This window comes from Pseudophryne corroboree, chromosome 4 (assembly GCF_028390025.1).
Source record: "Pseudophryne corroboree isolate aPseCor3 chromosome 4, aPseCor3.hap2, whole genome shotgun sequence".
In the NCBI taxonomy this organism is placed as follows: domain Eukaryota; kingdom Metazoa; phylum Chordata; class Amphibia; order Anura; family Myobatrachidae; genus Pseudophryne; species Pseudophryne corroboree.
Genome location: NC_086447.1, coordinates 324,989,594 through 325,017,095, shown reverse-complemented (window position 1 = coordinate 325,017,095; position 27,502 = coordinate 324,989,594). Strand labels below are relative to the sequence as shown.

At 48.0% G+C, this 27,502-nt stretch overlaps 1 protein-coding gene across 1 annotated transcript in view; it reads right to left on the bottom strand.

Moving 5' to 3' along the window:
- The window catches only part of LOC134909470 (anosmin-1-like), a 91,789-nt gene that overhangs the window by 17,794 nt on the left and 46,493 nt on the right, over positions 1 to 27,502 (bottom strand). Inside the window, exon 6 of the mRNA XM_063916360.1 lies at positions 6,779 to 6,897. Within this exon, the coding sequence (XP_063772430.1) occupies positions 6,779 to 6,897 (119 nt within the window). The remainder of the gene's footprint in view (positions 1 to 6,778; positions 6,898 to 27,502) is intronic.

The window sequence follows — 27,502 nt, the reverse complement described above, 5'->3', positions numbered from 1 at the left end:
AACTCGTAAATATGAAACAGAGAAATTAAAAGGACAACCAATGTGTCACAATGTCATGATGGCATAAAGATACCTTTATATGCATATATCCACCTATCACTGAGTGAGTGGGGTACGCTGGATCTGGATATCTAAGTCTACTCATCCAAAGACATTTTTTATCCATTTATTGTTGTGAAATACTACACATTGGTTGTCCTTTTATTTTCTCTGTTTCATATTTACGAGTTGGATTCCACACACTCGGAAAGCTGGACAGAGACATCTGAGTCCGCACATTCAATCAGGAACGTAATTTTTCCTTTTCTTGTTGCTTGCGCTGTGTGTACTAGGAAGGTTTACTTTTGTTGTATTTATTCTTGTCTTTAAATGTGGTGACATTTATTTTAAACCATCAGGTACTATAGCTGCATTGCGCCACTTGAGGCACTTTCCTATCTCTCTGTTTTATTTTACAGAAGGTGGAGTTGCGGTTTTTCTCACTTGAAAATTGCTCATCCTATTGGCCTTGGCGTCTGCAAGGTGGGTGTCTGAGTTAGGGGCCTTATTTCACAAGAGCCCTTATTTGATCTTCCATGAAGATAGGGCAGAGTTGAGGACTCGTCAGCAGTTTCTGCCAAAAGTCGTTTCGTCGTTCCACTTGAACCAACCTATTGTGGTGCCAGTGGCTACTGACACCTTGCTGGAATCGAAGTTTCTCTACGTAGTCAGAGCTTTGAAAATTTATGTGGCCAGAACGGCTCAGTTTAGGAAAACGGAGGCTCTCTTTGTCCCGTATACTCACAACAAAATTGGGGCTCCTGCTTCCAAGCACACTATTGCGTGCTGGATCTGTCATACGATTCAGCAGGCTCATTCTACGGCTGGATTTCCGTTACCAAAATCAGTAAAGGGCCATTCTACCAGAAAGGTGGGCTCGTCCTGGGCGGCTGCCCGGGAGGGTGTCGGCATTACAACTTTGCCGAGCGGCTACTTGGGTTCAAACACCTTTGCGAAGTTCTGCAAGATTGATACCCTGGCTGATGAGGACCTCATGTTTGGTCAATCGGTGCTGCAGAGTCATCCGCACTCTCCCGCCCGTTCTAGAGCTTTGATATAAACCCCATGGTTCTTGATGTGACCCCAGCATCCTCTAGGACGTATGAGAAAATAGGATTTTAATACCTACCGGTAAATCCTTTCTCTTAGGCCGTAGAGGATGCTGGGCGCCTGTCCCAGTGCGTACTGTATCTGCAGTTATTGGTTGTGGTTACACACAGGTTGTGTTACGTTTTTTGTCAGCATATTGCTGCATATTCTTCATGCCGTTGGCTGGTGTTCTATTAAATGCCACGTTCTGCAGCATGCTTGCTGTGTGAGCTGGTAAGATGCTCATCATGGTTTAACAATAAATCCTTTCCTCGAAATGTCCGTCTCCCTGGGCACAGTTCCTTAAACTGGAGTCTGGAGGAGGGGCATAGAGGGAGGAGCCAGGTCACACTTTTTGAAAGTATTAAAGTGCCCATGTCTCCTGCGGATCCCGTATATACCCCATGGTTCTTGATGTGACCCCAGCATCCTCTACGGACTAAGAGAAAAGGATTTACCGGTAGGTATTAAAATCCTATTTTTAGACGGTGTACAAGTGTACTCTTATCTGAATATTTAGTATAAGTATTCTGTGATATACATCCACTATCTACTGTGCATTGTTATATCTATACCTATAAATATTTATATGTAGTATTACTAGTCCAGTGCAGTTTTATTGTTTATATGTAATAACTCCTGCATTGTACATGTGACCGAGTATGCCTGTAGCTGTTGTGTGGGATTCCATTCTTCTGTATCACATATTGCTATCACTATATTCTGTACCCTGAGGGGCATCAGGGTCCCACACAGAATATACAGTTTGGTATTTTTCAGGGGTTTTTCAGTCACCTCATACCGCCTAAATCCTCTATTCTGTGTCCTGTATTTACTGTCACATAACACAGAGGGTTATTTTCAGGTATTTTATGTGTCTGGCTATATTATACTGTTACGCCCTAGGGCTACATTCCTTATAATGTCTGCCACATAGGGCGGGAATTCCACGGACACATCTGCATTATGCAGTTCTGACTCCACAAAATTACCTGAGGGAGAAGTTTTAGCTGCTGGTTTAGACGCTGAGTGCCATACACCCAGTCAACCTGTGGCCAATCAGGACCCACCTTGGGCAGCGTTCTCAAGTATGCTGAGTACACTTGTGACACATCTTACACCCCCTGTGAGACCTCCTGTGCCATTGCAGCCACATATTGTCCCTATAGTTAATCCGCCATGGGCAGATACTCTGTCTACCCAGTTACAACAATTAAATCAATCTTTGGTTAGACAAAATTCTATAGTCCACGCCCCTCTAGGGCCAAGGGGTCATCTAAACAGGTCATTTCTTCCATTGATATTTTGGATAATTCTTCCGATGAGGATGGAGAATATACTGATCCGTCAGACACTGATACAGTTGCTTCTGATGAAGAATCTACAACCCAGGTTGATGTTCCTGACCTAGTGGAGGCAATTAAGCTAATTCTTCAAATAGATGATGACATTGAGCATACTACTGCATCTAAGAAACCTGATAAGTTCAAATGTCAGAAGATTGCTAAAGTAGTCTTGCCACATTCGGACCATTTAATTGACATAAGTCAAAAATCCTAGTCGTTTTCAGGAAAAAAAATTCCCAGTCTAAAAAGATGCTAGCTTATCCTATCCCTGCGGAGTTGAGAAACAAGTGCGAAATTCCACCACCGGTGGACTCTCATGTCGCCTGTCTGGTGGTGTCATCTACTCTGCCTGTCACTTCACTGAAGGAACCGACAGACATGCCTGAAGTCTATTTACTCCCTTACAGGTGCTGTACATAAACCCACTATGGCAGCCTCCTGGGCTGCAAAAGGAATTGAAGCATGGGTTCAGGCAATTGAGGATGAGTTGCCTCAGGAATTTTCTGACACTGACAGACAATATCTGTCTTATATTACCACAGCCTCCCACTATATTCAGGAGGCGGCCTCTGATGCAGGTGTAATGGCAACCAAGGCGTCTACTATGTCTATCCTGGCTCGTCGAATTATGTGGTTGAGGTCCTGGAAGGTGGACCTGGACTCCAAAAACAACTTGGACTTGCTCCCTTTTAAAGGAGACATCCTATTTGGGGAGGATCTGAACAAGATTGTAACTGACTTGGCTACTGCCAAGACTGCGTGTCTCCCAAGTACTAATCCCTCTGCTCCGAAGGCTAAGAGTGCCACCTTTCGTTCCTTTCGACCTCCATGGAAGGCAAAGGGTAAAGTGTATCAGCGGCAGGCGTGTACTTCCAAAACCACTAAGCCTAAATCTAAACAATCCTGGGCTGCCTGTCAGCCTGCTTCCAAACAAAACAAGCCTGCTTCATGACGGGGCGGGCCTCCCTCTGGGGACCCCAGGGTGGGAGGTCGACTTCTGCAGTTCGCCCAGGCCTGGTTAAAGTCCACTAGGATGCCTAGGTGCGGAAAGTTGTCTCTCACAGGTCCGCAATCTCTTTCAAGAGACGTCCCCCTCGCCAGTTTTGCACAAAGGTTATCGACGGGATACTATTCAACCTTGTTTCTAGTTCCGAAGCCAAATGGGTTCTTCCGGCCTATTCTCAACCTCAAATCATTGAACAAATTTGTGAGAGTGTACAAATTCCGTATGGAAACTCTGCGCTCTAGTGTACTATATGCTATCCCTGGACATACAGGATGCTTACCTGCATATTCCTATTGCCATATCGCATCAGCAGTATCTGCGGTTTGCTATTGGCAACCTACATTATCAATTCCAGGCCCTGTCTTTTGGATTGACCATGGCACCTCGGATATTCACCAATATAATGGCCGTGATGACGGCTCATCTCCGTCGTCAGGGAATCAGGATCCTGCCATATCTGGACGACTTGCTGATTCTGGCGAACTCCCCAGAGGTTCTCCTCAGTCATCTGGAATTGACCGTTCAATTCTTACAAGCCCACGGGTGACTCATCAACTGGAAAAAGTCCTCGCTTGTCCCTGCTCAGAGCATGGTGCACCTGGTGGCGCTGCTGCACACACACACAGAGATTGTTTCTGTCTCCAGAGAAAGTCCTGAAACTTCAGGACAGGATCAGATACTTCCACTCTCGCCCAAGAGTGTCGATACACTCGGCGATGCAAGCATTAGGCCTCATGGTGTCGGCATTCGACATGGTAGAGTACGCTCAATTTCATTCCCGCCCTCTGCAGAAGTTAATCCTTTCCAAGTGGGACGGCTTACCTCATCGGATCAGGTCTCAAATGATCTTGACTCCGGAGGTTCGTCTGTCACTGAGCTGGTGGCTACAGGACCAAGGGTTGAGCAGGGGCCGTCCCTTCTGGATTTCCAACTAGGTCCGGCTGACAACGGATGCCAGTCTGCGAGGTTGGGGCGTGGTGTTGGAGCAACACTCTCTCCAGGGTTGGTGGACCGGGGAGGAATCTCCTCACGATAAACAGTCTTGAATTGCGGGCAGTGTTCAATGCATTGACACTGGCCTTGCCTCTAGTACAGAACAGGCCTGTTCAAGTACAATCAGACAACGCCACCACGGTGGCATACATAAATCATCAAGGCGGCACTCGAAACCGCATGGCAATGCTGGAAGTATCAAAAATCCTCCGTTGGGCGGAACGACATCTGCCAGCAATATCGGCAGTGGTCATCCCCGGAGTCCTCAACTGGGAAGCGGATTTCCTCAGTCGTCAGGACGTTCACGCCGGAGAGTGGAGTCTACATCCGGAAGTCTTTCAACTCCTAGTGGACAAGTGGGGCCTACCAGATGTAGACCTGATGGCGTCTCGACACAATCACAAGGTTCCGGTCTTCGGATCAAGAACCAGGGATCCTCAAGCAGCGTTCGTGGACGCACTGGCAAATCCATGGAACTTTCGGCTGCCATACGTGTTCCCTCCAGTGTCACTCCTGCCCAGGGTTCTAAGGAAGTTCAAGAAAGAAAGAGGAATACTACTTCTAGTCGCTCCAGCCGTGGCCCAGACGTCCTGTTCTACTTCCTCAACGCCCAGACCTCCTTGTTCAGGGCCCTTGTGTCTATCCGGACCTGGCCAGACTGGCTTTGACGGTGTGGCTCTTGAAGCTTCACTCCTGAGGGCCAAGGGATTCTCATAGATGGTTATTCAAACTATGTTAAAGGCCCGCAAGCCGGCTTTTGCACGGATTTATTACAGGGTCTGGAACTCTTACTTCACATGGTGTGCTGCTAAGGATTATGATGCCTATTTATTCAGTACTTCTGGGCTTATGGCTTTTCTGCAACAAGGCCTAGATTTAGGCCTTCATCTGGCCTCCTTCAAGGTTCATATATCTGCCTTGTCGGTGTGGTTTCAGAGGAAAATTTACGTCTATTCCTGACATTCATACTTTCACTCGGCGTTTTACGGATTCAGCTTCCCTATGTCCCTCCTGTGGCTCCATGTGATCTCTCTGTTGTCTAAAAAATGCCCTACAAGAGACTCCATTTGAACCTCTTGAGTCTGTGAATCTTAAATGTCTTACACTTAAGGTCGTGTTTTTTACTGGCTATTGCCTCTGCTAGGAGGTTGTCGGACTTTGGCGCCTTGTCCTGTCGTCCACCCTTTCTGATTTTCTACCGTGACCGGGCAGTTCTTCGTACTCACCCTGGTTAACTACGGTGGTATCATCTTTTCATCTTAACCAAGAGATTGTGGTTCCGGCCTTTATCTCTTCTGGTTTGTCCTCCAAAGAGCGGTCTTTGGATGTGGAATGGGCTCTCTGTATTTATGTAGAGAGGACTGCCTTCCTCAGGTGGTCAGATACCGTTTTTGTACTTTTTGGTTTTCATAAACGTGGCTGGCCTGTGAATAAGCAAACCTTGGCCAGATGGATTAGAATGGTAATTGCACAAGCTTATCCACAGGCTCGTCTCCCAGCTCCTGCTGCTATCAAAGCCCATTCTACTCGGTCTGTTGGACCTTCTTGGGCGGCCCGCCGAGGTGCGTCCGCTGAACAAATGTGCAAGGCGGCTACGTGGTCCTCTGTGAACACGTTCATTAGGTTCTATGCTTTTGATAATACCACCTCCCATGATGCTTCCTTTGAATGCCGAGTGCTTGTGCCCGCTACAGTGCGTCCCCTCCCATGAGGAACTGCTTTAGGACATCCCCGATGTTATTCCCTGTGGAATACCAGTGTACCTGGCTGCAAAAAGGAGATTTATGGTAGAATTACCATGGTTAAATCTCTTTCTGCGAGGTTCACTGGATTCCACAGGGCGCCCACCCTGACGCACTTAGCTTCTTTGGGTTTGTATGGCATTAGCCACTAGTCCCTTCTCCTGTCGTGAGAATGTGGTTCTATGTGACTAACATCTACCGTCTCTTTTGTCTGCTACTGCATTGGACTGGTTAACGAAACTGAGCTCCAGTGCCTGGTGGCGGGGTTATAGAGGAGGTGGTGCAATGCATCCTGGGTACAGTCCAAGCTTTAGCCTGTTGGTGCCTTGGATCAAGATCTAACTCTGCACCCCCCAATGTTATTCCCTGTAGAATCCAGTGTACCTCAAAGAAAGTGATTTAACCATGATAAGTCTACCATAAATCTCCTCCTCCCCCCCCCCCCCCCCCCCCCAGATTTTTCCAGACATTTTGGCACATCCAGTCATCATGTGGGCTGTATACTCTGCAATTATTGAACATACAAATATAGGACGCTTGTCATGCAAATGCAAATCACTAACCCAGGTGTGAGGACCGTTTTCTCTGCAGAGGATATATTTTGGTTCCTGGAGATTACTTGGACTGCAATGTGGTAGGATGTAGATGGTTTGAGATCCTCAATATATGTAAAGGTGTTATCCTGCAATACAAATAGCCAAGTAATTAAATATAAGACTTTTGCAAATGTAGCACGAGATGGATCTAATAGCTTAGAACCTGTATTTTATTTGCAGAACACAGTGCAGCACCTGTGTAGTATTTCTGGAAATGTTGGTCCTAATTCTGAATTATCTATAATTGCTCCCGCTTTGCGTACATGGACCTAAATGTGTGTATTTGCCTGTACGGAGAGTTTTTCTACGCATCATGATGCACCCAACAACTATCAGTACGCTTAGTTTGATCACCATCATGGCACGTTTGCACCAGCCTATAGTAAGTGCAGGTGTATATATACTGTATGCCTGCGTCCAACTCTGCCTTGCTTACATGAGAGCGCTCTATTACACTGCTTTAGTCACAAATGGAGATGTGTTAGACATGTAGTACATCAGGCTCTAAAGCAGGCCTGGCCAACCTGTGGTTCTCCAGATGTTGTGAAACTACACATCCCAGCATGCATTGCCACAGTTTTAGCATTTCCTAATAGCAAAACAGTTGTAAGGCATGATGGGACCTGTAGTTTTAAAACAGCTGGGGAGCCACAGGTTGGCCAGGCCTGCTCTAGAGCTTCTGCTATGTGAAATGACTCAGGATTTGCTCCACAAATAGACATACATTCAACTCCGCATCAGGCGTGTCATATATGGGTACCACAAAATGCTGTCCTTATTGATTGGGGTTGCTCAAGATATCTACACTTATAACTAAACAATGTTTGCACTGAACTTGAAAGCTTTGTTTAGTCATAAGTGTAGGTATTGAAGGTGCTCTAGCACCCTCAGAAATGTCTCCCACAGGCGCAGAAGCAGTTTTTAAGTCCTATATCATCATTCGACATACATATCTTACCCCTGTGCTATGGACTGCCACTCTGCGTGTGAATGTGACCCCTGGTTGGATTGGTAGCCATCGAATCAGATGGGGCAATCGTTATAAACCTTTCTCTACAGAATACTTTAATTATATGCTACCTTCTGCCACTAAAGCTTTATCCTATAGCAATAGGAGGAAATCTTGAATCCTGGGTAACAGAGAAGATTCCACTGGTAGGGACCTGCACCACCTCAATACTCAAGGGGCGCAACTACTAAAGAACTGATCTTGGCTCAAAATATATATCCCCCTTTCAATTCCACCAAGATATAGCAGTTTCTCTATGACAAAGTGCCTTATTTAAAGAAATAGAAAAGGCTTTTTAATGTGTCATCGGTGAATGCAGGTTTAGTAGCAACTTAAGAATATGATGGCTAATGGAGAAGTGTTGAATGTTTAAAAATATTAATTTTCCAGTATCAGATACGGCCCTCAAGGCACCCCAAAGGTCCAGCTTTTAAGTATATCCATGCTTGACCACAGGTGACTTAATTAGTACCTCAGTCAGTTTGAGTTGTGCTGTGCTGAGCTATGGATTTACTTAAAACCTGGACTGTTGGGGTGCCTTGAGGACTTAGGGGGCTATTCAGAGGTGCAAATAGGTGAAGTTCGGACATCTGCGCAGGTGCAACGGCCGCAGTGTGCGAGCCATCATGATGTGATTGCTTCCTGAAGGATGCGATCACATCATGATTGACAAGGGCGAGCAATGCGGCATTAGGTGGGAGTGGTCCAGGAAACGTAGGCATTTCATGGCCATTTTCAGGGTCGGTTGATGACATCACCTGTGTTTCCTGCAATCTGAAACATGGGGGTGTGCAGGCAGGGGGTCAACCTCTATTTGAGTTTTTTTGCGATGCGATCACAATTGAATTGCAATTGTATCGTGAGGCGGCACCACACATCTTGGAAGACCACCATCATGCGATTTTAGTGGTCACAGATTTTGTTACAAAATCTGCAACCAACTCTGAATAACCCCCTTAGTAATTTCTTGACCAGCATTGATATATTTTACCTTTTAACTGGCATTTATATAGTATTTTGATCCACAGTCCAGAACCAATCCTGGTGTTTCCTCATTTTAAAAAACTGCACCTAGAAATGCTTTGGGCCTCTATTATATGTTTAAGTACTACTAATCGTATGTTTCCCATGTCAGTATATAAAATGTGCAAAAAGAGGTAGTCTTGCCTGTTAATAAATTAATTTCTATCCAACTAAAAATGATAGCTGTGTCACAGGAGCACATGTATTTCTAATGGATTGTAAATTCGTAAATATCAGAAGGGAACTAAGTGGATTGAAGTTTCAAAGTTCAAGGATCAACGTTCTTCTTTTTCTTAGTAATCAGTTGTTATCGTTATTCTGCTTAGGGACAGAACCAGGTTTGCAGGGCCGTCTTAACAGCAGTATGGGCCCCTGGGCACAGCAATGTACTGGGGCCCCTACCCATCCTCCAGGGGGGGGGGGGGGGCTATCAGCGGCTGCTTTGATGTCCTGCGGGGGTAGGGGGGTTCTATCTTCCGCTCAGCATGTAGAACCTGGAGCAGTAATCTGCTAATTACTCCTTTACTGCACAGATGGGGCAGGATGGAGATCACTAAACTGTAGAAGGTGGCATTGGGCTGAATGAAGGGGCCCGGTACATAACCTCCAGGGTGGCAGGGAGTGTTTAATACACAGGGGCGGTGTGGATAGCGGAGTGGGCTTAATATTCATCATTTTCTGGTGAGAGAGCAGCTTGCATGACTGTAGATATCTCAAGTTCCTGGAAAATGATTTCTTAGATTTGAATGGGATAAAAATGAGAAAGTCTCACCTGTCAGGAAGTTCTGGGGACTTGGGGATCAGAGTTCAGGATCCAGAGCAATCCACCAATGAAAATATAAAACTGCATCCCAGGCGTGTGGAGCTGGAGCAGGGACCAGCTGCTTGAAGGCTGATATCTCTGGTTCTGGACATAGTAGAGACAAGCTGCCAGTGTCCACCAAAAGGGGAGAGTCCCAGCTTTTGAAATGTACCCTCAGAAAAACTCTGCATCATACAGAGCCCGATATATCTGGCTGGCAAGAGCAATTAACAGGCTTGGATGGGGATCACTGCTTTGAAGTCGGATATCTCTGGTTCCCTATGGCCGATTTTCAAAAATTTGGTACCTCTGGAAAGAGGGGACCCTCAGCTATCAGCCTAGGGCCCTTATACTCCTGGGGCCCTTGGGCAAGAGCCCATTGAGCCCATACGAAAAGACGGCCCTGCAGGTTTGGCCAGCTGGCAAATGTCTGATGCGCCAGTGCCTCCAGGGCAGGAAAAGGCTGGTACTAAGGTTAAAGCTCATCTACCAAATAAAATATGACTGCATGCTGCAGTTAATACATGAAAGTAGGCAGGCCACTTCTTCTGTTTTGCTTCCTCCAAGGAAGGCTTGCTTCCTGTAATTGTCGCCCACAATGGTACCTTAGAGATGCCAATCGCAGTGAGGGTTTATTTGCATAATGTTTGACACTCAGGGTCCGTTTGGGGGAGGTAACAGAATGGTGGCAAAAATGCAGATGTGTCATGACCATTTTCGTGATGTGTCTCCGCCTACAACTGAGCCACAAAACATGGCGTTAGCATACGTGGACATTCTGCATGACATTTGTCGAAGCACCTGTGATCACCGCTGCGCGTTTGTACGCATTTGCTTGTATCTGCGAAGCCGCAGGTGGGTGTCTCAATTGAAATCCAAGTGTCTGTGTCATTTGCATATTTTCACACATTGGCCCTCATTCATAGTTGATCGCACCAAGCAACTTTTTGCTGCTGGTGCGATCAACTAATCTCCGCCTATGGGGGAGTGTATTTTAGCTTAGCAGGGCTGTGTTCGCTTGTGCAGCCCTGCTTAGCTAAAAAAGTTTTGTGCAAGTTAAGAGTAAGGCTGGAGCTACTTACCCTGTGTGACGGATCCAGCGACAAAGTCCTGGCTTTGACATCAGACATCCGCCCTCCGTTCGCCTGGACACGCCTGCGTTCGGCCGACCACTCCCCAAAAATGGCATCCAACTGTGAGTATCTGCCGTGGAACGCCTCCGCTGTCAGTCTTCTTGCGGTTGCCGCTGTGACCGCTTTCTTCGTAGTCGGCATCATTGGGCAACGACGCGCGTGCACATTATGGACCCCGCGCGTGCGCAGTAGTGACCCGGTTGCAGCTGTGCGAATGAACATGTTGCGATCGGGTCGGAAAGACCCACATTGGCAGCTGTGAATGCATTAGCGCACAATGCTGACTCAGGCCCATAGAGATCAGTCTAACGTCAGTTGCACTCAGCGCAGTAGCTTGGATTTGAAATTACATGATAAAAACCTTGTGAGCGCATTCTGTGCCTGCAGACTATCAGCAAAGATTACCGAGTCTTACTGGGTACAATTTTGAGCGGTTCCTAATTTTATTTTCTGCAGCGGAGTACACTATGTTCCACAGGGAATACATTGGGGTGTAGAGATGGAACTTGATCCAGGCACCAACATGTTATTGGGGCCTCCTCTATAACCCTGCCTCCAGGCACTGTGAGCTCAGTTTTCAGTTGGTGTCTGCAGAAGCAGGTCACTTAACAGGTGGGCTGACAGAAAATTTCTACAAAACTGGGCTGTCAGCGCTGTATGTCAGGGTGACACTTCAGCACTGCAGCTCCATCACCTCCCAAGCGGCGTAGCATACACCCGTTGGCTCTGTTCCCGGGTACTTGTGGCGGAGACGCTTAGGCACACAGTCCGATCGCAGCCTAGGGAGACGGACTGCGACGCTGGCGTGGACACTGTGACCGAGCAGGGACCCCACTATATCCACCAGGGAATAGGAGTACAGGTCGGTTATACTAATGTCCACTTTTAATAAGACTCCACAGTACCAGGTGGTGAAGTCCAGCATAGGGAAGCCGGCGCTTGACCTGTAGCCCATCCCCCGACCCAGGGCACCATCTACTGCTGGTGTTCCTGCCCTGGAGCTGCCTCACACTCTCCCTCCCTGACTGGGATGCTGGGCGCCATTTTCTAAAATAGATGCAACTGGTCTTTGGGACTGCAGGGCAAGGTCTCCTTTGTAAACCCGGCTGTACATCAGCACCGTGGTTTTACAAACACTTAAGTATTCTACATGTCGATATTAAGACAGCGTAGTTAAGAACAAGTGTACCTGTGCCAGAATATATTGTACGAGTATTCTGATATATACATCCGGTCTCAGACCGCACATTGTTATATATATTATTATTATTTTCTCTTACGTCCTAGAGGATGCTGGGGACTCCGTAAGGACCATGGGGTATAGACGGGCTCCGCAGGAGACATGGGCACTATAAAGAACTTTTAGTATGGGTGTGCACTGGCTCCTCACTCTATGCCCCTCCTCCAGACCTCAGTTAGATTTTGTGCCAAGAGGAGATAGGGTGCATTACAGGGGAGCTCTCCTGAGTTTCTCTGAAAAAAAATTTTGTTAGGTTTTTTATTTTCAGGGAGCACCTCTGGCAACAGGCTCCCTGCATCGTGGGACTGAGGAGAGAGAAGCAGACCTACTTAAATGATAGGCTCTGCTTCTTAGGCTACTGGACACCATTAGCTCCAGAGGGAGTCGGAACGCAGGTCTCACCCCGCCGTTTGTCCCAGAGCCGCGCCGCCGTCCTCCTCGCAGAGCCGGAAGATAGAAGCCGGGTGAGTATAAGAAGAAAAGAAGACTTCAAGGCGGCAGAAGACTTCAGATTTTCACTGAGGTAAGCGCGCAGCGGTAATGCTGCGCGCCATTGCTCCCACACACTACACACACACTGAAGGCACTGATGGGTGCAGGGTGCAGGGGGGGCGCCATGGGCAGCAATCTAAACCTCTGGAATGGCAACGGTACATTAGGCTGCGGAGGCAGTAAAATAAAAAATCCCCCCGCCATTCTTTGTATATTGGAGCGGGACCGAAGCCCGCCGCTGGAGGGGGCGGAGCTTGATCCCTCAGCACTAACAGCGCCATTTTCTCCACAGAACGCTGCAGAGAAGCTGGCTCCCCGGACTCTCCCCTGCTGAACACGGTGACAGAGGACTGGAAAGAGGGGGGGGGGGGGGCATTTGTAAGGCGCAGTGAGTGTATACACATTTATTATACATATAAAAAGCGCTATATCTGGGTTTTTATTCCAGTGTCAGTTGGCGCTGGGTGTGTGCTGGCATACTCTCTCTCTGTCTCTCCAAAGGGCCTTGTTGGAGAATTGTCCCCTTATAGCTATATCCCTGTGTGTGTGGGGGTGTCGGTACGTGCGTGTCGGCATGTCTGAAGCGGAAGGCTCGTCCAAGGTGGAGGTGGAGCAGATGAGTGGTGTGTCTCCGTCGGCAACGCTGACTCATGATTGGATGGACATGTGGCATATGTTAAATGCAAGTGTGACCTCATTACATAAGAGAATGGACAAAGCAGAGTCCAGGGCAAAAGCAGGGAGTCAATCCACGGATTGGACTGGGTCACAGGGCCCTTCTGGGTCTCAAAAACGTCCCCTATCCCAAATAGCAGACACTGGTACCGACATGGATTCTGACTCCAGTGTCGACTACGATGATGCAAAATGACACCCAAGGGTGGCAAAAAGTATTCAGTATATGATTATTGCAATAAAAGATATTTTGCATATCACTGATGACCCCTCTGTCCCTGACATGAGGATGCGTATGTATAAGGAAAAGAAACCTGAGGTAACCTTTCCCCCATCCCATGAGCTTAACGAGTTATTTGAAAAGGCTTGGGAAACTCCAGATAAAAAACTGCAGATTCCCAAAAGGGTTCTTATGGCGTATCCTTTCCCTGCACAGGACAGGGTACGTTGGGAATCCGCTCCCAGGATGGACAAGGCTTTAACACGCCTGTCCAAGAAGGTGGCGCTACCGTCTCCGGACACGGCAGCCCTCAAGGATCCTGCTGATCGCAGACAGGAAACTACTTTAAAGTCTATTTATGCGCATACAGGTGCTTTGCTCAGACGGCAATAGCATCGGCATGGGTGTGTAGTGCAGTTGCAGCGTGGACAGATACCTTGTCAGCTGACCTTAGCCCACATTAAAGACACAGTCTTATATATGAGGGACGCTCAAAGAGACGTTGGGCTGCTGGGTTCCAGAGCCAATGCCATGGCTATTTCTGCGAGACGAGCTCTATGGACCCGCCAATGGATGGGTGATGCAGACTCAAAGAAGCATTTGGAAGTTTTACCTTACAAGGGTGAAGTGTTGTTTGGAGATGGGCTCGCGGACCTGGTTTCCACAGATACCGCGGGTAAATCTACCTTTTGTTCCCCAAAAGCAAAAGAAAACTCCACAGTATCAGATGCAATCCTTTCGGTCGCATAAGTCCAGAAGAGGTCGGGGCTCCTCCTTCCTTGCCAGAGGTAAGGGTAGAGGAAAGAGAACGCCTGCTTCGGCTAGTTCCCAGGAGCAGAAGTCCTCCCCGGCTTCTACAAAATCCACCGCATGACGCTGGGGCTCCACTGAGGGAGTCCGCACCAGTGGGGGCACGACTTCTACTTTTCAGCCAGATCTGGGTTCTTTCAGACGTGGATCCTTGGGCGATAGAAATTGTTTCCCAAGGCTACAAGCTGGAATTCGAAGAGGTGCCCCCTCGCTGATTTTTCAAGTCGGCCTTGCCAGCTTCACCCCCGGAGAGGGAAGTAGTGTTAGCTGCAATTCAAAAGTTGTTTCAACAGGAAGTGATTGTCAAGGTTCCCCTGGTCCAACAGGGAAAAGGGTACTATTCAACTCTGTTCGTGGTCCCGAAGCCGGATGGTTCGGTCAGACCCATTTTAAATCTTAAATCCCTAAACCTGTACTTGAAAAAGTTCAAATTCAAGATGGAATCGCTCCGAGCTGTAATATCCAGCCTTGAAGAGAGGGATTTTTTGGTGTCATCAGACATAAAGGATGCATACCTTCATGTCCCCATATATCCCCCTCATCAGGAGTACCTGAGATTCGCTATACAGGACTGTCATTACAAGTTTCAGACGTTGCAGTTTAGGCTTCCCACGGCCCCGAGGATTTTCACCAAGGTGATGGCGGAGATGATGGTGCTCCTGCGCAGGCAGGGAGTCACAATTATCCCATACATGGATGATCTCCTGATAAAGGCGAGATCGAGAGATCAATTGCGTAAGAGCGTGTCGCTCTCCCTGAGAGTGCTGCAACAGCACGGTTGGATTCTCAATCTTCCAAAGTCTCAATTGGTTCCAACGACTCTGCTATCATTCCTAGGCATGATTCTGGACACGGAACAAAAGAGGGTTTTTCTCCCATTGGAAAAAGCCCAGGACCTCCAGAACATGGTCAGAGACCTGCTAAAACTAAAAAGGGTGTCTGTTCATCAATGCACTCGAGTTCTGGGAAAAATGGTGGCAGCCTACGAGGCCATCCCCTTTGGCAGGTTCCATGCGAGGACATTTCAGTGGGACCTTCTGGACAAGTGCTCCGGATCCCATCTACAAATACATCAGAAAATAACCCTGTCCCCCAGGGCCAGGATGTCTCTCCTGTGGTGGCTGCAGAGTGCTCACCTTGTAGAGGATCGCAGGTTCGGCATTCAAGACTGGGTTCTGGTGACCACGGACGCGAGCCTCCGAGGATGGGGAGCAGTCACACAAGGAAGAAATTTTCAGGGACTATGGTCAAGCCAGGAGGCTTGTCTACACATCAACATACTGGAATTGAGGGCCATATACAATGGCCTACGACAAACGGAGAATCTTCTTTGCGACCTACCGGTTCTGATTCAATCAGACAACGTCACAGCCGTGGCACATGTAAACCGCCAAGGCGGGACAAGGAGCAGAGTGGCGATGGCGGAAGCCACCAGGATTCTTCGCTGGGTGGAAAATCACGTAAGCGCGCTATCAGCTGTCTTCATTCCGGGAGTGAACAACTGGGAAGCAGACTTCCTAAGCAGACACGATCTCCATCCAGGAGAGTGGGGACTTCATCAAGAAGTTTTTGCAGAGATAACAAGTCTTTGGGGAATTCCTCAAATAGACATGATGGTGTCACGCCTCAACAAGAAGCTTCGGAGGTATTGTGCCAGGTCACGGGACCCTCAGGCAGTAGCGGTGGACGCCCTGGTGACACCATGGGTGTTTCAGTCGGTCTATGTGTTCCCTCCTCTTCCTCTCATCTCAAAAATATTGAGAATCATAAGACGAAAAAGAGTGCAGACAATACTGATTGTTCCAGATTGGCCTCGAAGGACCTGGTACTCAGATCTTCAGGAAATGCTCACAGAAGATTCGTGGCCTCTTCCTCTCAGGGAGGACCTGTTACAGCAGGGGCCGTGCGTGTTCCAAGACTTACCGCGGTTACGTTTGACGGCATTGCGGTTGAACACCGAATCCTAGCTGGGAAAGGTATTCCGGACGAAGTCATCCCTACTCTGATAAAGGCTAGGAAGGAGGTGACGGCAAAACATTATCACCGTATCTGGAGGAAGTATGTATCTTGGTGTGAAACCAAGAATGCTCCTACGGAAGATTTCCATCTGGGCCGTTTTCTCCACTTTCTACAGACAGGAGTGGATATGGGCCTGAAGTTAGGCTCCATTAAGGTACAGATTTCAGTCCTATCTATATTCTTCCAGAAGGAATTGGCTTCGCTCCCAGAAGTCCAGACGTTTGTGAAGGGAGTGCTGCACATCCAGCCACCCTTTGTGCCCCCAGTGGCACCGTGGGACCTTAACGTGGTGTTAAGTTTCCTAAAATCTCACTGGTTTGAACCTCTTCAAACGGTTGAATTAAAATTTCTCACGTGGAAGGTGGTCATGTTATTGGCCTTGGCATCTGCAAGGCGGGTGTCCGAATTGGCGGCCTTGTCCCACAAGAGCCCCTATTTGATTTTCCATGTAGATAGAGCGGAGCTGAGGACTCGTCCTCAATTTTTGCCTAAGGTGGTTTCTTCATTTCATATGAACCAACCTATTGTGGTGCCTGTGGCTACGGGGAACTTGGAGGACTCCAAGTCCCTGGATGTAGTCAGGGCCTTAAAAATGTATGTAGCCTGGACGGCTAGGGTTAGGAAAACAGAGGCTCTGTTTGTCCTGTATGCAGCCAACAAAGTTGGCGCTCCTGCTTCTAAGCAGACTATTGCTCGCTGGATCTGTAACACGATTCAGCAGGCTCATTCTACGGCTGGATGGCCGTTACCAAATTCGGTAAAGGCCCGTTCCACTAGGAAGGTGGGCTCTTCTTGGGCGACTGCGCGAGGCGTCTCGGCATTACAGCTTTGCCGAGCAGCTACTTGGTCGGGTTCAAACTCTTTTTTGCAAAATTCTACAAGTTTGATAGCCTGGCTGATGAGGACCTTGCGTTTGCTCAGTCGGTGCTGCAGAGTCATCCGCACTCTCCCGCCCGGTTTGGAGCTTTGGTATAAACCCCATGGTCCTTACGGAGTCCCCAGCATCCTCTAGGACGTAAGAGAAAAGAAGATTTTAATCCTACAGGTAAATCTTTTTCTCCTAGTCCGTAGAGGATGCTGGGCGCCCGTCCCAGTGCAGACTAAATCTGCAAGACTTGTATATAGTTGTTGCTTACATAAGGGTTATGTTACAGTTGGAATCGGTCTTGGACTGATACTGTTTTACTGGTTACTTTGGACTGTTACTGTTAACTGGTTGCGTATTTTCCAGGTTATATGGTATGATTGGTGTGGGCTGGTATGAATCTTGCCCTTAGATTAACAAAATCCTTTCCTCATGTTGTCCATCTCCTCTGGGCACAGTTTCTCTAACTGAGGTCTGGAGGAGGGGCATAGAGGGAGGAGCCAGTGCACACCCATACCTAAAGTTCTTTCTTAAAGTGCCCATGTCTCCTGCGGAGCCCGTCTATCCCCATGGTCCTAACGGAGTCCCCAGCATCCTCTACGGACTAAGAGAAAAAGATTTACCGGTGTGTTTAAAATCTTATTATTTTAAAAAAAATATGTGTTCATATATTAATCCAATGCAATTTTATTGTCATGAAAATAATTATCTGCATTGCAAACGTGACTGTGTGCCTGTATCTGCTATATGATTTCACTGCGGTGTATTCCAAATATGTCTATCACTGTATACAGTACCCTAGGGGACTAGGTGTGTCTGGGTCAATATATAGTGCGTCACAGTATTTACCTATTATGTGTATTCTACTGGGCACTCAGTCACATGCTAAAGGATTTTTCTCCTCCGTCCTAGAGGATGCTGGGGTCCACATTAGTACCATGGGGTATAGACGGGTCCACTAGAAGCCACTGGCACTTTAAGCGTTTGAGAGTGTTGGCTGGCTCCTCCCTCTATGCCCCTCCTACCAGACTCAGTTTAGAAAATATGCCCGGAGGAGCCGGTCACAGCTAGGGAAGCTCCTAGAGCTTCTTTAGTTTTCTTTTTTTCTAAGAGTTAACTTAGGCACCCCGCCCTGCGGGGTCTGAGCCACTATCTCCGCTGACAGGACACTGAGCTCCTGGGGGTGATGATCGTTAGCCGCTCCAGGCAACCGGTCACTCCCGCAGCATGCCGCCACCCCCTTACAGAGCCAGAAGACTTCGGTGGTGAGTGAGTCACCGGCCCCCCAGGCAAGCGGGGAGCCGGTGTGAAGATGGCGGTAATAGGGTAGGGAGCGCAGTACTAACTGCGCTCCGGGGCTCAGCGGTACATAGTGCGGCGCTGTGAGGGGCGCCCTGAGCCAGCGCCTATACTCTACACTGGTCAGCAAGCCTGTCAGGGTCCCCGTATCGCTGCCAGCAGAAATCCTCAGGCCAGTATAATATAATGAAGAGCGGGAAGCAGCGCCATATTCGGGGGGCGGAGCTTCTCCTCAGAGCAGACCCAGCAGCGTTCCACGCCATTTTCCTGCCTGCAGTTCCTGTACACAGATGCTGACAGAGAGAGCTGTCCCTCCAAGCAACTCCAGCTATCCTGTGCGGTACCAGGGAGTTGTAGAAGGGGGGGGGGGGGGGGGCGCTGTGTGTGGGTTGGCTCCAATCTCTGTGGCATACTTGGGGGAAACTGTGTCTGACATTTCTCTGTGTGTGTGGGGGTGTTTAATTTCTCACATAGCCATGTCTAGGGACTCTGGGGTACATTTACTAAGCAGTGATAAGAGCGGAGAAGTGAGCCAGTGGAGAAGTTGCCCATGGCAACCAATCAGCACTGAAGTAACATCTATCATTTGCATACTATAAAATGATACAGAGCTGCTCATTGGTTGATGGGGAAATTTCTCCACTGGCTCACTTCTATGCTCTTGCCACTGCTTAGTAAATGTACCCCTCTGTGTCATATGCTGCGGAAGAGGTTTCCTCTCAGGAAGGATCCATTCCATGTACACAGGATTGTAATGCTTTGTCTCAGATCCCTATTGTTGAGCCTGAGTGGTTAACTTCTATCAAAGGAATGATCTGTCAGATCTCTACTAGGGTAGCTAATACTGAGACTGAAACTCAGGTGTTGAAGTCTATGGTAGTTTGGTCAGGCTCTGTCCCTATTCCTGCAAAATCCCCTAGCATGTTCCCACAGAAACGTGTACTTGCCCAAATTATGTAAGATGACACGGTTCTGATACTGCAGACGGTGATGGGGATGTGCTGAGGGGGTCGGCATCCCTTGTTATCATGATTGAGGCCATTAGAGATGTGTTAAACATTAATGACACAACAACAGAGCAGGTTGAGGAGGCTTACTTCACTTACAATAAGAAAGCCTCGCTAACCTTCCCTGCGTCTAAAAAATAATGCTATATTTGAAAAATCCGGGGGAAACCCGGAGAAAAAATTCCAGATCCCAAAAAGGGTTCTGGTTGCTTTTCTCTTCCCCGAGGAGGATAGGAAAAAATGGGAAAACCCACCCGTTGTTGACGCATCTGTCTCCAGACTGTCTAAAAAAGTGGTTTTACCTGTCCCTGGATCTACGGCGTTAAAAGAACCGGCTGATCGTAAGATTGACTCTACGCTCAGATCCATTTACACTGCTTCAGGAGTGGCGTTAAGGCCCACTATTGACTGTGCATGGATTTCTAAAGCCATAGTAAAGTGGGCAGGCACATTACTAGAGGATTTGGATACAATAGTTAGAAGTGACATTGAATTGTTTTTATGTAACATACAGGATTCTGCGGGGTTCATGGTGGAATCCATGAAGGACCTGGGTACGCTGACTGCACGGATATCTTCCATGTCGGTCTCAGCCCGCAGGGGACTCTGGCTACGCCAATGGTTTACAGACGCGGAATCCAGGAGAAGTGTGGAGATCCTACCCTACACAGGTCAGGCTCTATTTGGGGAAGCGTTGGATGCGTGGATTTCCACGGCAACTGCAGGTAAGTCACCTCTCCTTCCCTCTGCTACACCTTCTAAGAAGAAACAATTTTCATCAGCTGTGCCGCAGTCCTTTCGGACCGTTAAGGAAAAAAAGTCCAAGCCTCCTACCACTTTCTACCACTTTCTTTAGAGGTGGTCGTGCAAAATCCAAAAAGCCTGCACCCGCAGGCTCCCAGGACCAGAGACCTGCTTCTGGTTCCTCAAAATCCTCAGCATGACGGTGGACCGCAAGGCCTGGAGGACGGGCTTGTGGGTGCCAGACTCAGACGTTTCAGACACGTCTGGGTGTCGTCCAGCCTGGATCCTTGGGTACAGGATATTGTGTCCCAGGGGTACAGACTGGAGTTTCAAGAACTCCTGCCTCACCGATTCCTCAAATCAGGCTTGCCAGCTTTGCTGACAGACAGGGCTATCCTACAGGAAGCCATCCTAAAATTGGAAAAGTCAGAGGTCATTGTCCCAGTTCCACCTCATATGCAAATCAAGGGTTATTATTTAAACCTTTTCTCATATGTCCTAGAGGATGCTGGGGATGCCTCAAGAACCATGGGGTATAGACGGGATCCGCAGGAGACATAGGCACACTTTAAGACTTTGGGTGTGAACTGGCTCCTCCCTCTATGCCCCTCCTCCAGACTCCAGTTTAGATTCTGTGCCCAGCGAGACTGGTCACACACAGGGGAGCTCTACTGAGTTTCTCTGAAAAGACTTGTTAGGTTTATTATTTTCAGGGAGACCTGCTGGCAACAGGCTCCCTGCTTCGTGGGACTGAGGGGAGAGAAGCAGACTTACTTCTCTGAGTTCAAAGGCTCTGCTTCTTAGGCTACTGGACACCATTAGCTCCAGAGGGTCCGATCACTTGGTACGCCTAGCTGTTCGTTCCCGGAGCTGCGATGTCACCCCCCTTGCAGAGCCAGAAGAAAGAAGCCGGGTGAGTAAAAGAAGAGAAGAAGACCTCAGTGTTGAAGTACTGCGCAGCGGTCGCGCTGCGCGCCATGCTCCCACACACACAGCGGCACTGGCAGGGTGCAGGGCGCGGGGGGGGCGCCCTGGGCAGCATGAACACTGAAGTTTTAAACTGGCAAATAAGTGTATTAAAAGTGCCGAGGCACTAAATATAAGACCCCCGCCAGTATAATTTGTAGATTTGAGCGGGACTGAAGCGCGCCGGTGAGGGGGCGTGGCTTAGCCCTCACAGATCTCTCCAGCGCCATTTTCTCCTCAGAGACGCTGGTCCTTCCTAAACACTGCTGTATAGTTCAGAGTGAAAAATGAGGGGGGGCACAGTTTTTTGCTGTTCTATAAGTTGAAATAAAAACACTATATCATGGGCGCTGGGGGAAATGAGCTGGTAAACTCCTTCTGTGTTTCCATGATAGAATGTACTGGGCTCTATCCCTTATAGCCAGTGTAATGTCGGTGGGTGTTTGGTACACGTGTGTCGGCATATTTGAGGCTGAGGGCTCTGCCACAAAGGGAATGACTATGTCGGTGGTGTCGACTCCTAATGGTACTTTGTACAAGTCAACATGTCAGTAGAGGTATATTTTTCCCAAGAGAAAACTATATGGGAGACACAGACGAGGGGGGTGTCCCTGCCGGCACCAACAATATCTGACTGGGTGGATATGGACATGATGATGTGATGCATATCAGATAAAGCTATACCTATATGTAATATGTATGTATAGTAAGATTATATAGGTCTGTGGCAAGATCACAGACGTGATAATATTTATGGAGGGAGTCATATTCATTGAATGGATTCTCTCATACCCCTCAGGGTCGCAAAAGTGTTATTTTGCCCAGTTACTACTCCCTGAGATCGACTCGAATAATCTTTCTTAGGTCGACCATAATGTCAAGAATTGGCATTCAGTACCTGTTCATACACATTAGAATATTAACATCACTAGGGACCTTGTTGTTCCTGACAAAATATATGTATATGTATTGGATATGTAGATGTAGATGTGTGTGCGTATGTATATATATATATATATATATATATATATATATGTATATATAGATGTGTGTATATAGGTGCATTGGAAGGTATATATATATATGTATATAGAGATATTTATAATGAATGCTGAGGTAAAGTTTTTCCTTCTCAATGGATAGAAGGTGAGGGTCACCCCCTGTCACAAAGGATCGTATGCAGGAAGATATGTGATACTTTAAGTATGTGTCCGCATGTCCGTTGATTATACTTGCATTACATGCACATGGGGGAGTAGTTGTATGCAACTTAAATAGAGTCATGTCTATATCATTGCAGCATACTGCCGTGCGACTACAAGGGATATAGGATTCTTATTTTCGCGGGCCACTTCCATGGCGGTCTCGACTAGGAGGGCGTTGTGGATTCACCAATGGAATGCTGAGGCTGACTCCGAGAAGAACTGGAGTATCTTTCCTATGAAGGTGAAATCTGGTTTGGGGATGGCTTTGTCAAGTTGATCTCGGCAGATACCACTGGTAAGTCTACCTTCTTGACCTATGTTCCCTCACGACGGTTGGTGACGCATTTTTGTAGGATGCAGTCATTTCGACCGAATGGATACGGTTTTCCCTTTCTTTGCAGGTTGAGGAAGGTGAAAAAGGTAAGAGGTCAGCAGCCTTTTCAAGTTTGCAGAAGCAGAATTCATCCTCTGTTTCTACCACATCCACTGGGACTATCTTGCGGGAGCCCACACCGGTGGGACCACATCTAATACTCTTCAGTCAGTCCTGGAATGGACATGGACCAGTGAGTTTAAGAATAGAGTCCAAAGGGGGACATACTGGAGTTCCAGACGATTCCCCTCACTGATTTTTCAAAATCTCCTCTGGACGGGGAGGTAGTATGCGACGCCATACTAGGCCAGGATCAGGTCATTGCCCTGCTGTCCCGGTCATAAAAAAAAAAAAGCTGTTATTCAAGCTTTCGTGCTTCTGAGGCCGGAAGGCCGGGGCAGAACAATTCCAAACAATTTCTACTTAAGAAGTTGAACTACAAGATGGAATCTCTCGGGGCAGGGATCTCCAATCTGTTAAAGGAGAAAGAGGGACTAAATATGGTTCTTCTGCATTAGGCTTACCTGGGTTTGCTATTCAGGATTGTCAGTGCCAATTCACCGGAGTGATGGCGGTATGATGATTTCCTTCAATAGTAAAAGCATTATTACTCTGTACTGGGACGCTCTCCTGCGTACGGGGAGGGCAAGAACAAGTGGTGCAAAACGTTGTTTTATCCCTGACTGAGCTTCAACAAGGTGGTTGGCTCCTGAACTTGCCAGAATCACGGTTGATCCCAACGACGCGGTTGTCGGCGTTGGGAAAACTGTTGGATACAGAACTGTTGAGAGTTTGTTTCTTCCAATGGAAAGTGCTCTGAAGATCCAGAGTCGGGTCAGATCTACAACAGTGTCAATCCATCAATATGTTCCATTGATGAAAAAGAGGGTTGCGGCCTACAAGGCCATTCAGTGAGCAGGTTAAATGCCAGAGTGTTGTTAGCGGGACCAATTGGACATGTGGTCCGGGTCTCACCTGCACATGCACCAGAAAATAATCTTATCTTCCAGGACCAGAATTTATCTCCTGTGGTGGCTGCTCAGTTCTCACCTCCTAGAGGGAAGAAGGTTCGGGATGCAGGATGGGATCCTGGTGTCCATGGATGCAAGTCTCCAGGGCTGGGGAGCAGTCATTCAGGGGGAAACGAATTTCCAGGGAAAATGGTCAAGCCAGGAAGCTTGTCTGCACATAAACATTCTGGAACGTCTTGTTCGTGGTCTGCCCATCTTAATTTAGTCGGACAACATACAGCAGTGGCGTACATAAACCGCCAGGGCGGCTCGGAGAGCAGAGCGGAGATGGCAGAAGCCACAAAAGGTTTCCGCTGGGCGGAAAGGCATGTAAAAGCTCTGTCAGCGATCTTCATTTCTGGTGTAGACAACTGGGAAACAGACTTCCTCAGCAGACACGACCTCCATTCAGGAGAGTGGGGTCTTCATCAAGAGGTCTTTGCAGAAGTGTCAAGTCGTTGGGGAATTCCTCTAATAGACATGTTGACGTGTCGCCTCAACAAGATACTTCAAAGATATTGTTCCAGGTCGAGGGACCCTCAAGTAATAGAGGTGGACGCCCTGGTGACACCATGGGTGTTTCAGTCGGTCTAGGTGTTCCCTCCACTTCCACTCCTTCCAAGGTGATAAAGATCATGAGAGGAACAAGGGTTCAGGCGATACTCATTGTTCCAGACTGGTCAAGGAGGGCCTGGTATCTAGATCTTCAGGAGTTGCTCATAGACGATCCCTGGCCTCTTCCTCTTCGAGAGGTCCTGTTACAACAGGGGCAGTGCGTGTATCAAGACTTACCGTGGCTGCGTTTGACAGCATGGCGGTTGAACGCCAAATCCTAGCCTGGAAGGGTATTCCCAGTGAAGTCATTCCCACACTTCTTCAGGCTAGAAAAGACGTAACGGCAAAGCATTACCACCATTTTTGGAGAAAATATGTGTCTTGGTGTGAATCCAAGAAAGCTCCTACGGAGGATTTTCCGCGGGGGCGGTTGCTCCATGTTTTGCAAGCAGGTGTGGATGCGGGCCTAAAGTTAGGCTCCATTAAAGTACAAATTTCGGCCTTATCAATTCTCTTCCAGAAGGAATTGGCTTCCATTCCAGAACTACAGACCTTCTTGAAAGGCGTGTTGCACATCCAACCTCCCTTTGTGCCCCGTGTGGCTCCATGGGTTCTTAATGTGGTGTTGCAGTTCCTGCAATCTCATTGGTTTGAACCTTTACGTAAGGTTGCATTAAAATTTCTTACTTGGAAAGTAGTCATGATGTTGGCCTTAGCATCCGCAAGGCGGGTATCTGAATTGGCGGCTTTGTCTCACAAAAGCCCCTATTTAATCTTCCATGCTGATAGAGCGGAGTTGAGAACTCGTCAGCAGTTTCTGCCAAAAGTGGTTTCACATAAACCAGCCTATTGTGGTGCCAGTGACTACTGACACCTTGGTGGAATCGAAGTCTCTCGATGTGGTCAGAGCTTTAAAAATCTATGTCGCCAGAACGGATCATATTGGGAAAACAGAGACTCTATTTGTCCTATGGGCTCCCAACATGATTGGGGCTACTGCTTCCAAGCAGACTATTGCGCGCTGGATCTGTGCTACGATTCAGCAGGCTCATTATACGGCAGGATTGCCGTTACCGAAATCGGTGAAGGCCCAGTCTACTAGAAAGGTGGGCTCATCCTGGGCGGCTGGCATTACAGCTTGGCCGCGCTACTACTTGACCGGGATCAAACACCTTTACGAAGTTTTACAAGTTTTATACCCTAGCTGATGAGGACTTCTTGTTTGGTCATTCGGTGCTGCAGAGTCGTCCGCACTCTCCCGCCCGTTCTAGAGCTTTGGTATAAACTCCATGGTTCTTGAAGCATCCCCAGCATCCTTTAGGACGTATGAGAAAATAGGATTTTAATACCTACCAGTAAATCCTTTTCTCTTAGTCCATAGAGCCGGCTTTTTCCACCAGTGTGCTGTGGCACACTAGTGTGCCGCGACCAGTTGCAAGGTGTGCCGCGGAGGCAGAGCAGCTTCCTGCATCTTCAGAGTGAACTGTTGGCCCGGGCTCTTCTTAGAGGATCATTCATGCTCCGGCTGTGACCTGTGCCTTGATGGCCCGGCGGTGTGATATCATAGGTCACAGCCGCCGCATCTCACCACCCAGCCAGCCCCCCCGCCTGCATACACATCTTCCAGTTCCCACCTACATCCACAGCTTTCCTTGCCCACCCACATCCACACGTGCCCGATCGCCCGCTGCTCAGTATTCACAGCACTCCACTATGAACAATCCCCGCCACTGAGGAACAGGGAGGGGGACAGCTGACCGGTAGGGGCTAATATTTCTTATGTTATTTCTCCTGTGGGGAGCAGTAGGATTTATGGATTTATGGGGGGGAACAATGTGAATAATTCATGTGGGGAGCAATAGGATTTATGTGGGGAGAAATGTGATTTATTTATGTGTGAGCAACATTATTTACAGTATGTGAGGAGCAATGTGATTGATTTATGTGGGGAGCAATGTGATTGTTTTTTCTGTGTAGGCCAATGTATGTGTGGATTTTTTATTACTGTGAGGCCCAATGTGTGTTTTTTGGGAACTTTTCTGTGGGGGTCGGATGGTGTGCCTTGGCAGTTTTAAAATATTGTTTGGTGTGCCGCGAGTAAAAAAAGGTTGAAAATCACTGCCGTAGAGGATGCTGGGCGCTCGTCCCAGTGCGTACTGTATCTGCAGTTATTGGGTATGTTTACACATATGGTGTTTTGTGTTTAAGTCAGCCTGTGGCTGATGATGTTCATGCCATGGCATGCGTTACACTTTATGTCAGCGTATTGCTGCATATTCTTCATGCCGTCGGCTGGTGTTCTATTGAATGCCACGTTATGCGGTATACTGAGGTGTGAGCTGGTAAGATGCTCACCGTGGTTTAACAATAAATTCTTTCCTCGAAATGTCAGTCTCCCTGGGCACAGTTACTTAAACTGGAGTCTGGAGGAGGGGCATAGAGGGAGGAGCCAGTTCACACCCAATCAAAGTCTTGAAGTGTGCCTATGTCTCCTGCGGATCCCGTCTATACCCCATGGTTCTTGAAGCATCCCCAGCATCCTCTACGGACTAAGAGAAAAGGATTTACCGGTAGGTATTAAAATCCTATTTTCGTGGTACCGAAACCGGATGGTTCGGTCAGACCAATTTTGAACTTGAAATCGTTGAACCCTTACCCGAGGGTGTTCAAATTCAAAATGGAGTCTCTCAGAGCAGTGATTTCAGGTCTGGAGGAGGGAGAGTTTCTGGTATCCCTGGATATCAAGGATACGTACCTACACATTCCGATTTGGCTGCCGCACCAGGCTTATCTCAGATTTGCACTGTTAGACAGTCACTATCAATTTCAGGCACTGCCATTCGGCCTCTCCACAGCACCGAGGGTGTTCACCAAGGTGATGGCAGAGATGATGGTTCTCCTCCGCAGAAAGGGGGTGAACATCATCCCATATCTGGACGATCTGCTGATAAAGGCATCGTCCAGGGAGACGTTGTTGCAGTCCATTGTTCTCACAACTTATCTGCTCAGGGAACACAGTTGGATCCTGAACCTTCCAAAATCACATTTGGAGCCGACAAGGAGGTTGTCTTTTCTGGGAATGATCCTCGACACAGAAGTGCAGAGGGTGTTTCTGCCAGAGGAGAAAGCGTTGGTGATTCAAACAATGTTCTGGGACGTCCTGAAGCCAGCCCGGGTATCTGTTCATCAGTGCATTCGCCTTCTGGGGAAGATAGTGGACTCTTACGAGACTCTAGAGTACAGA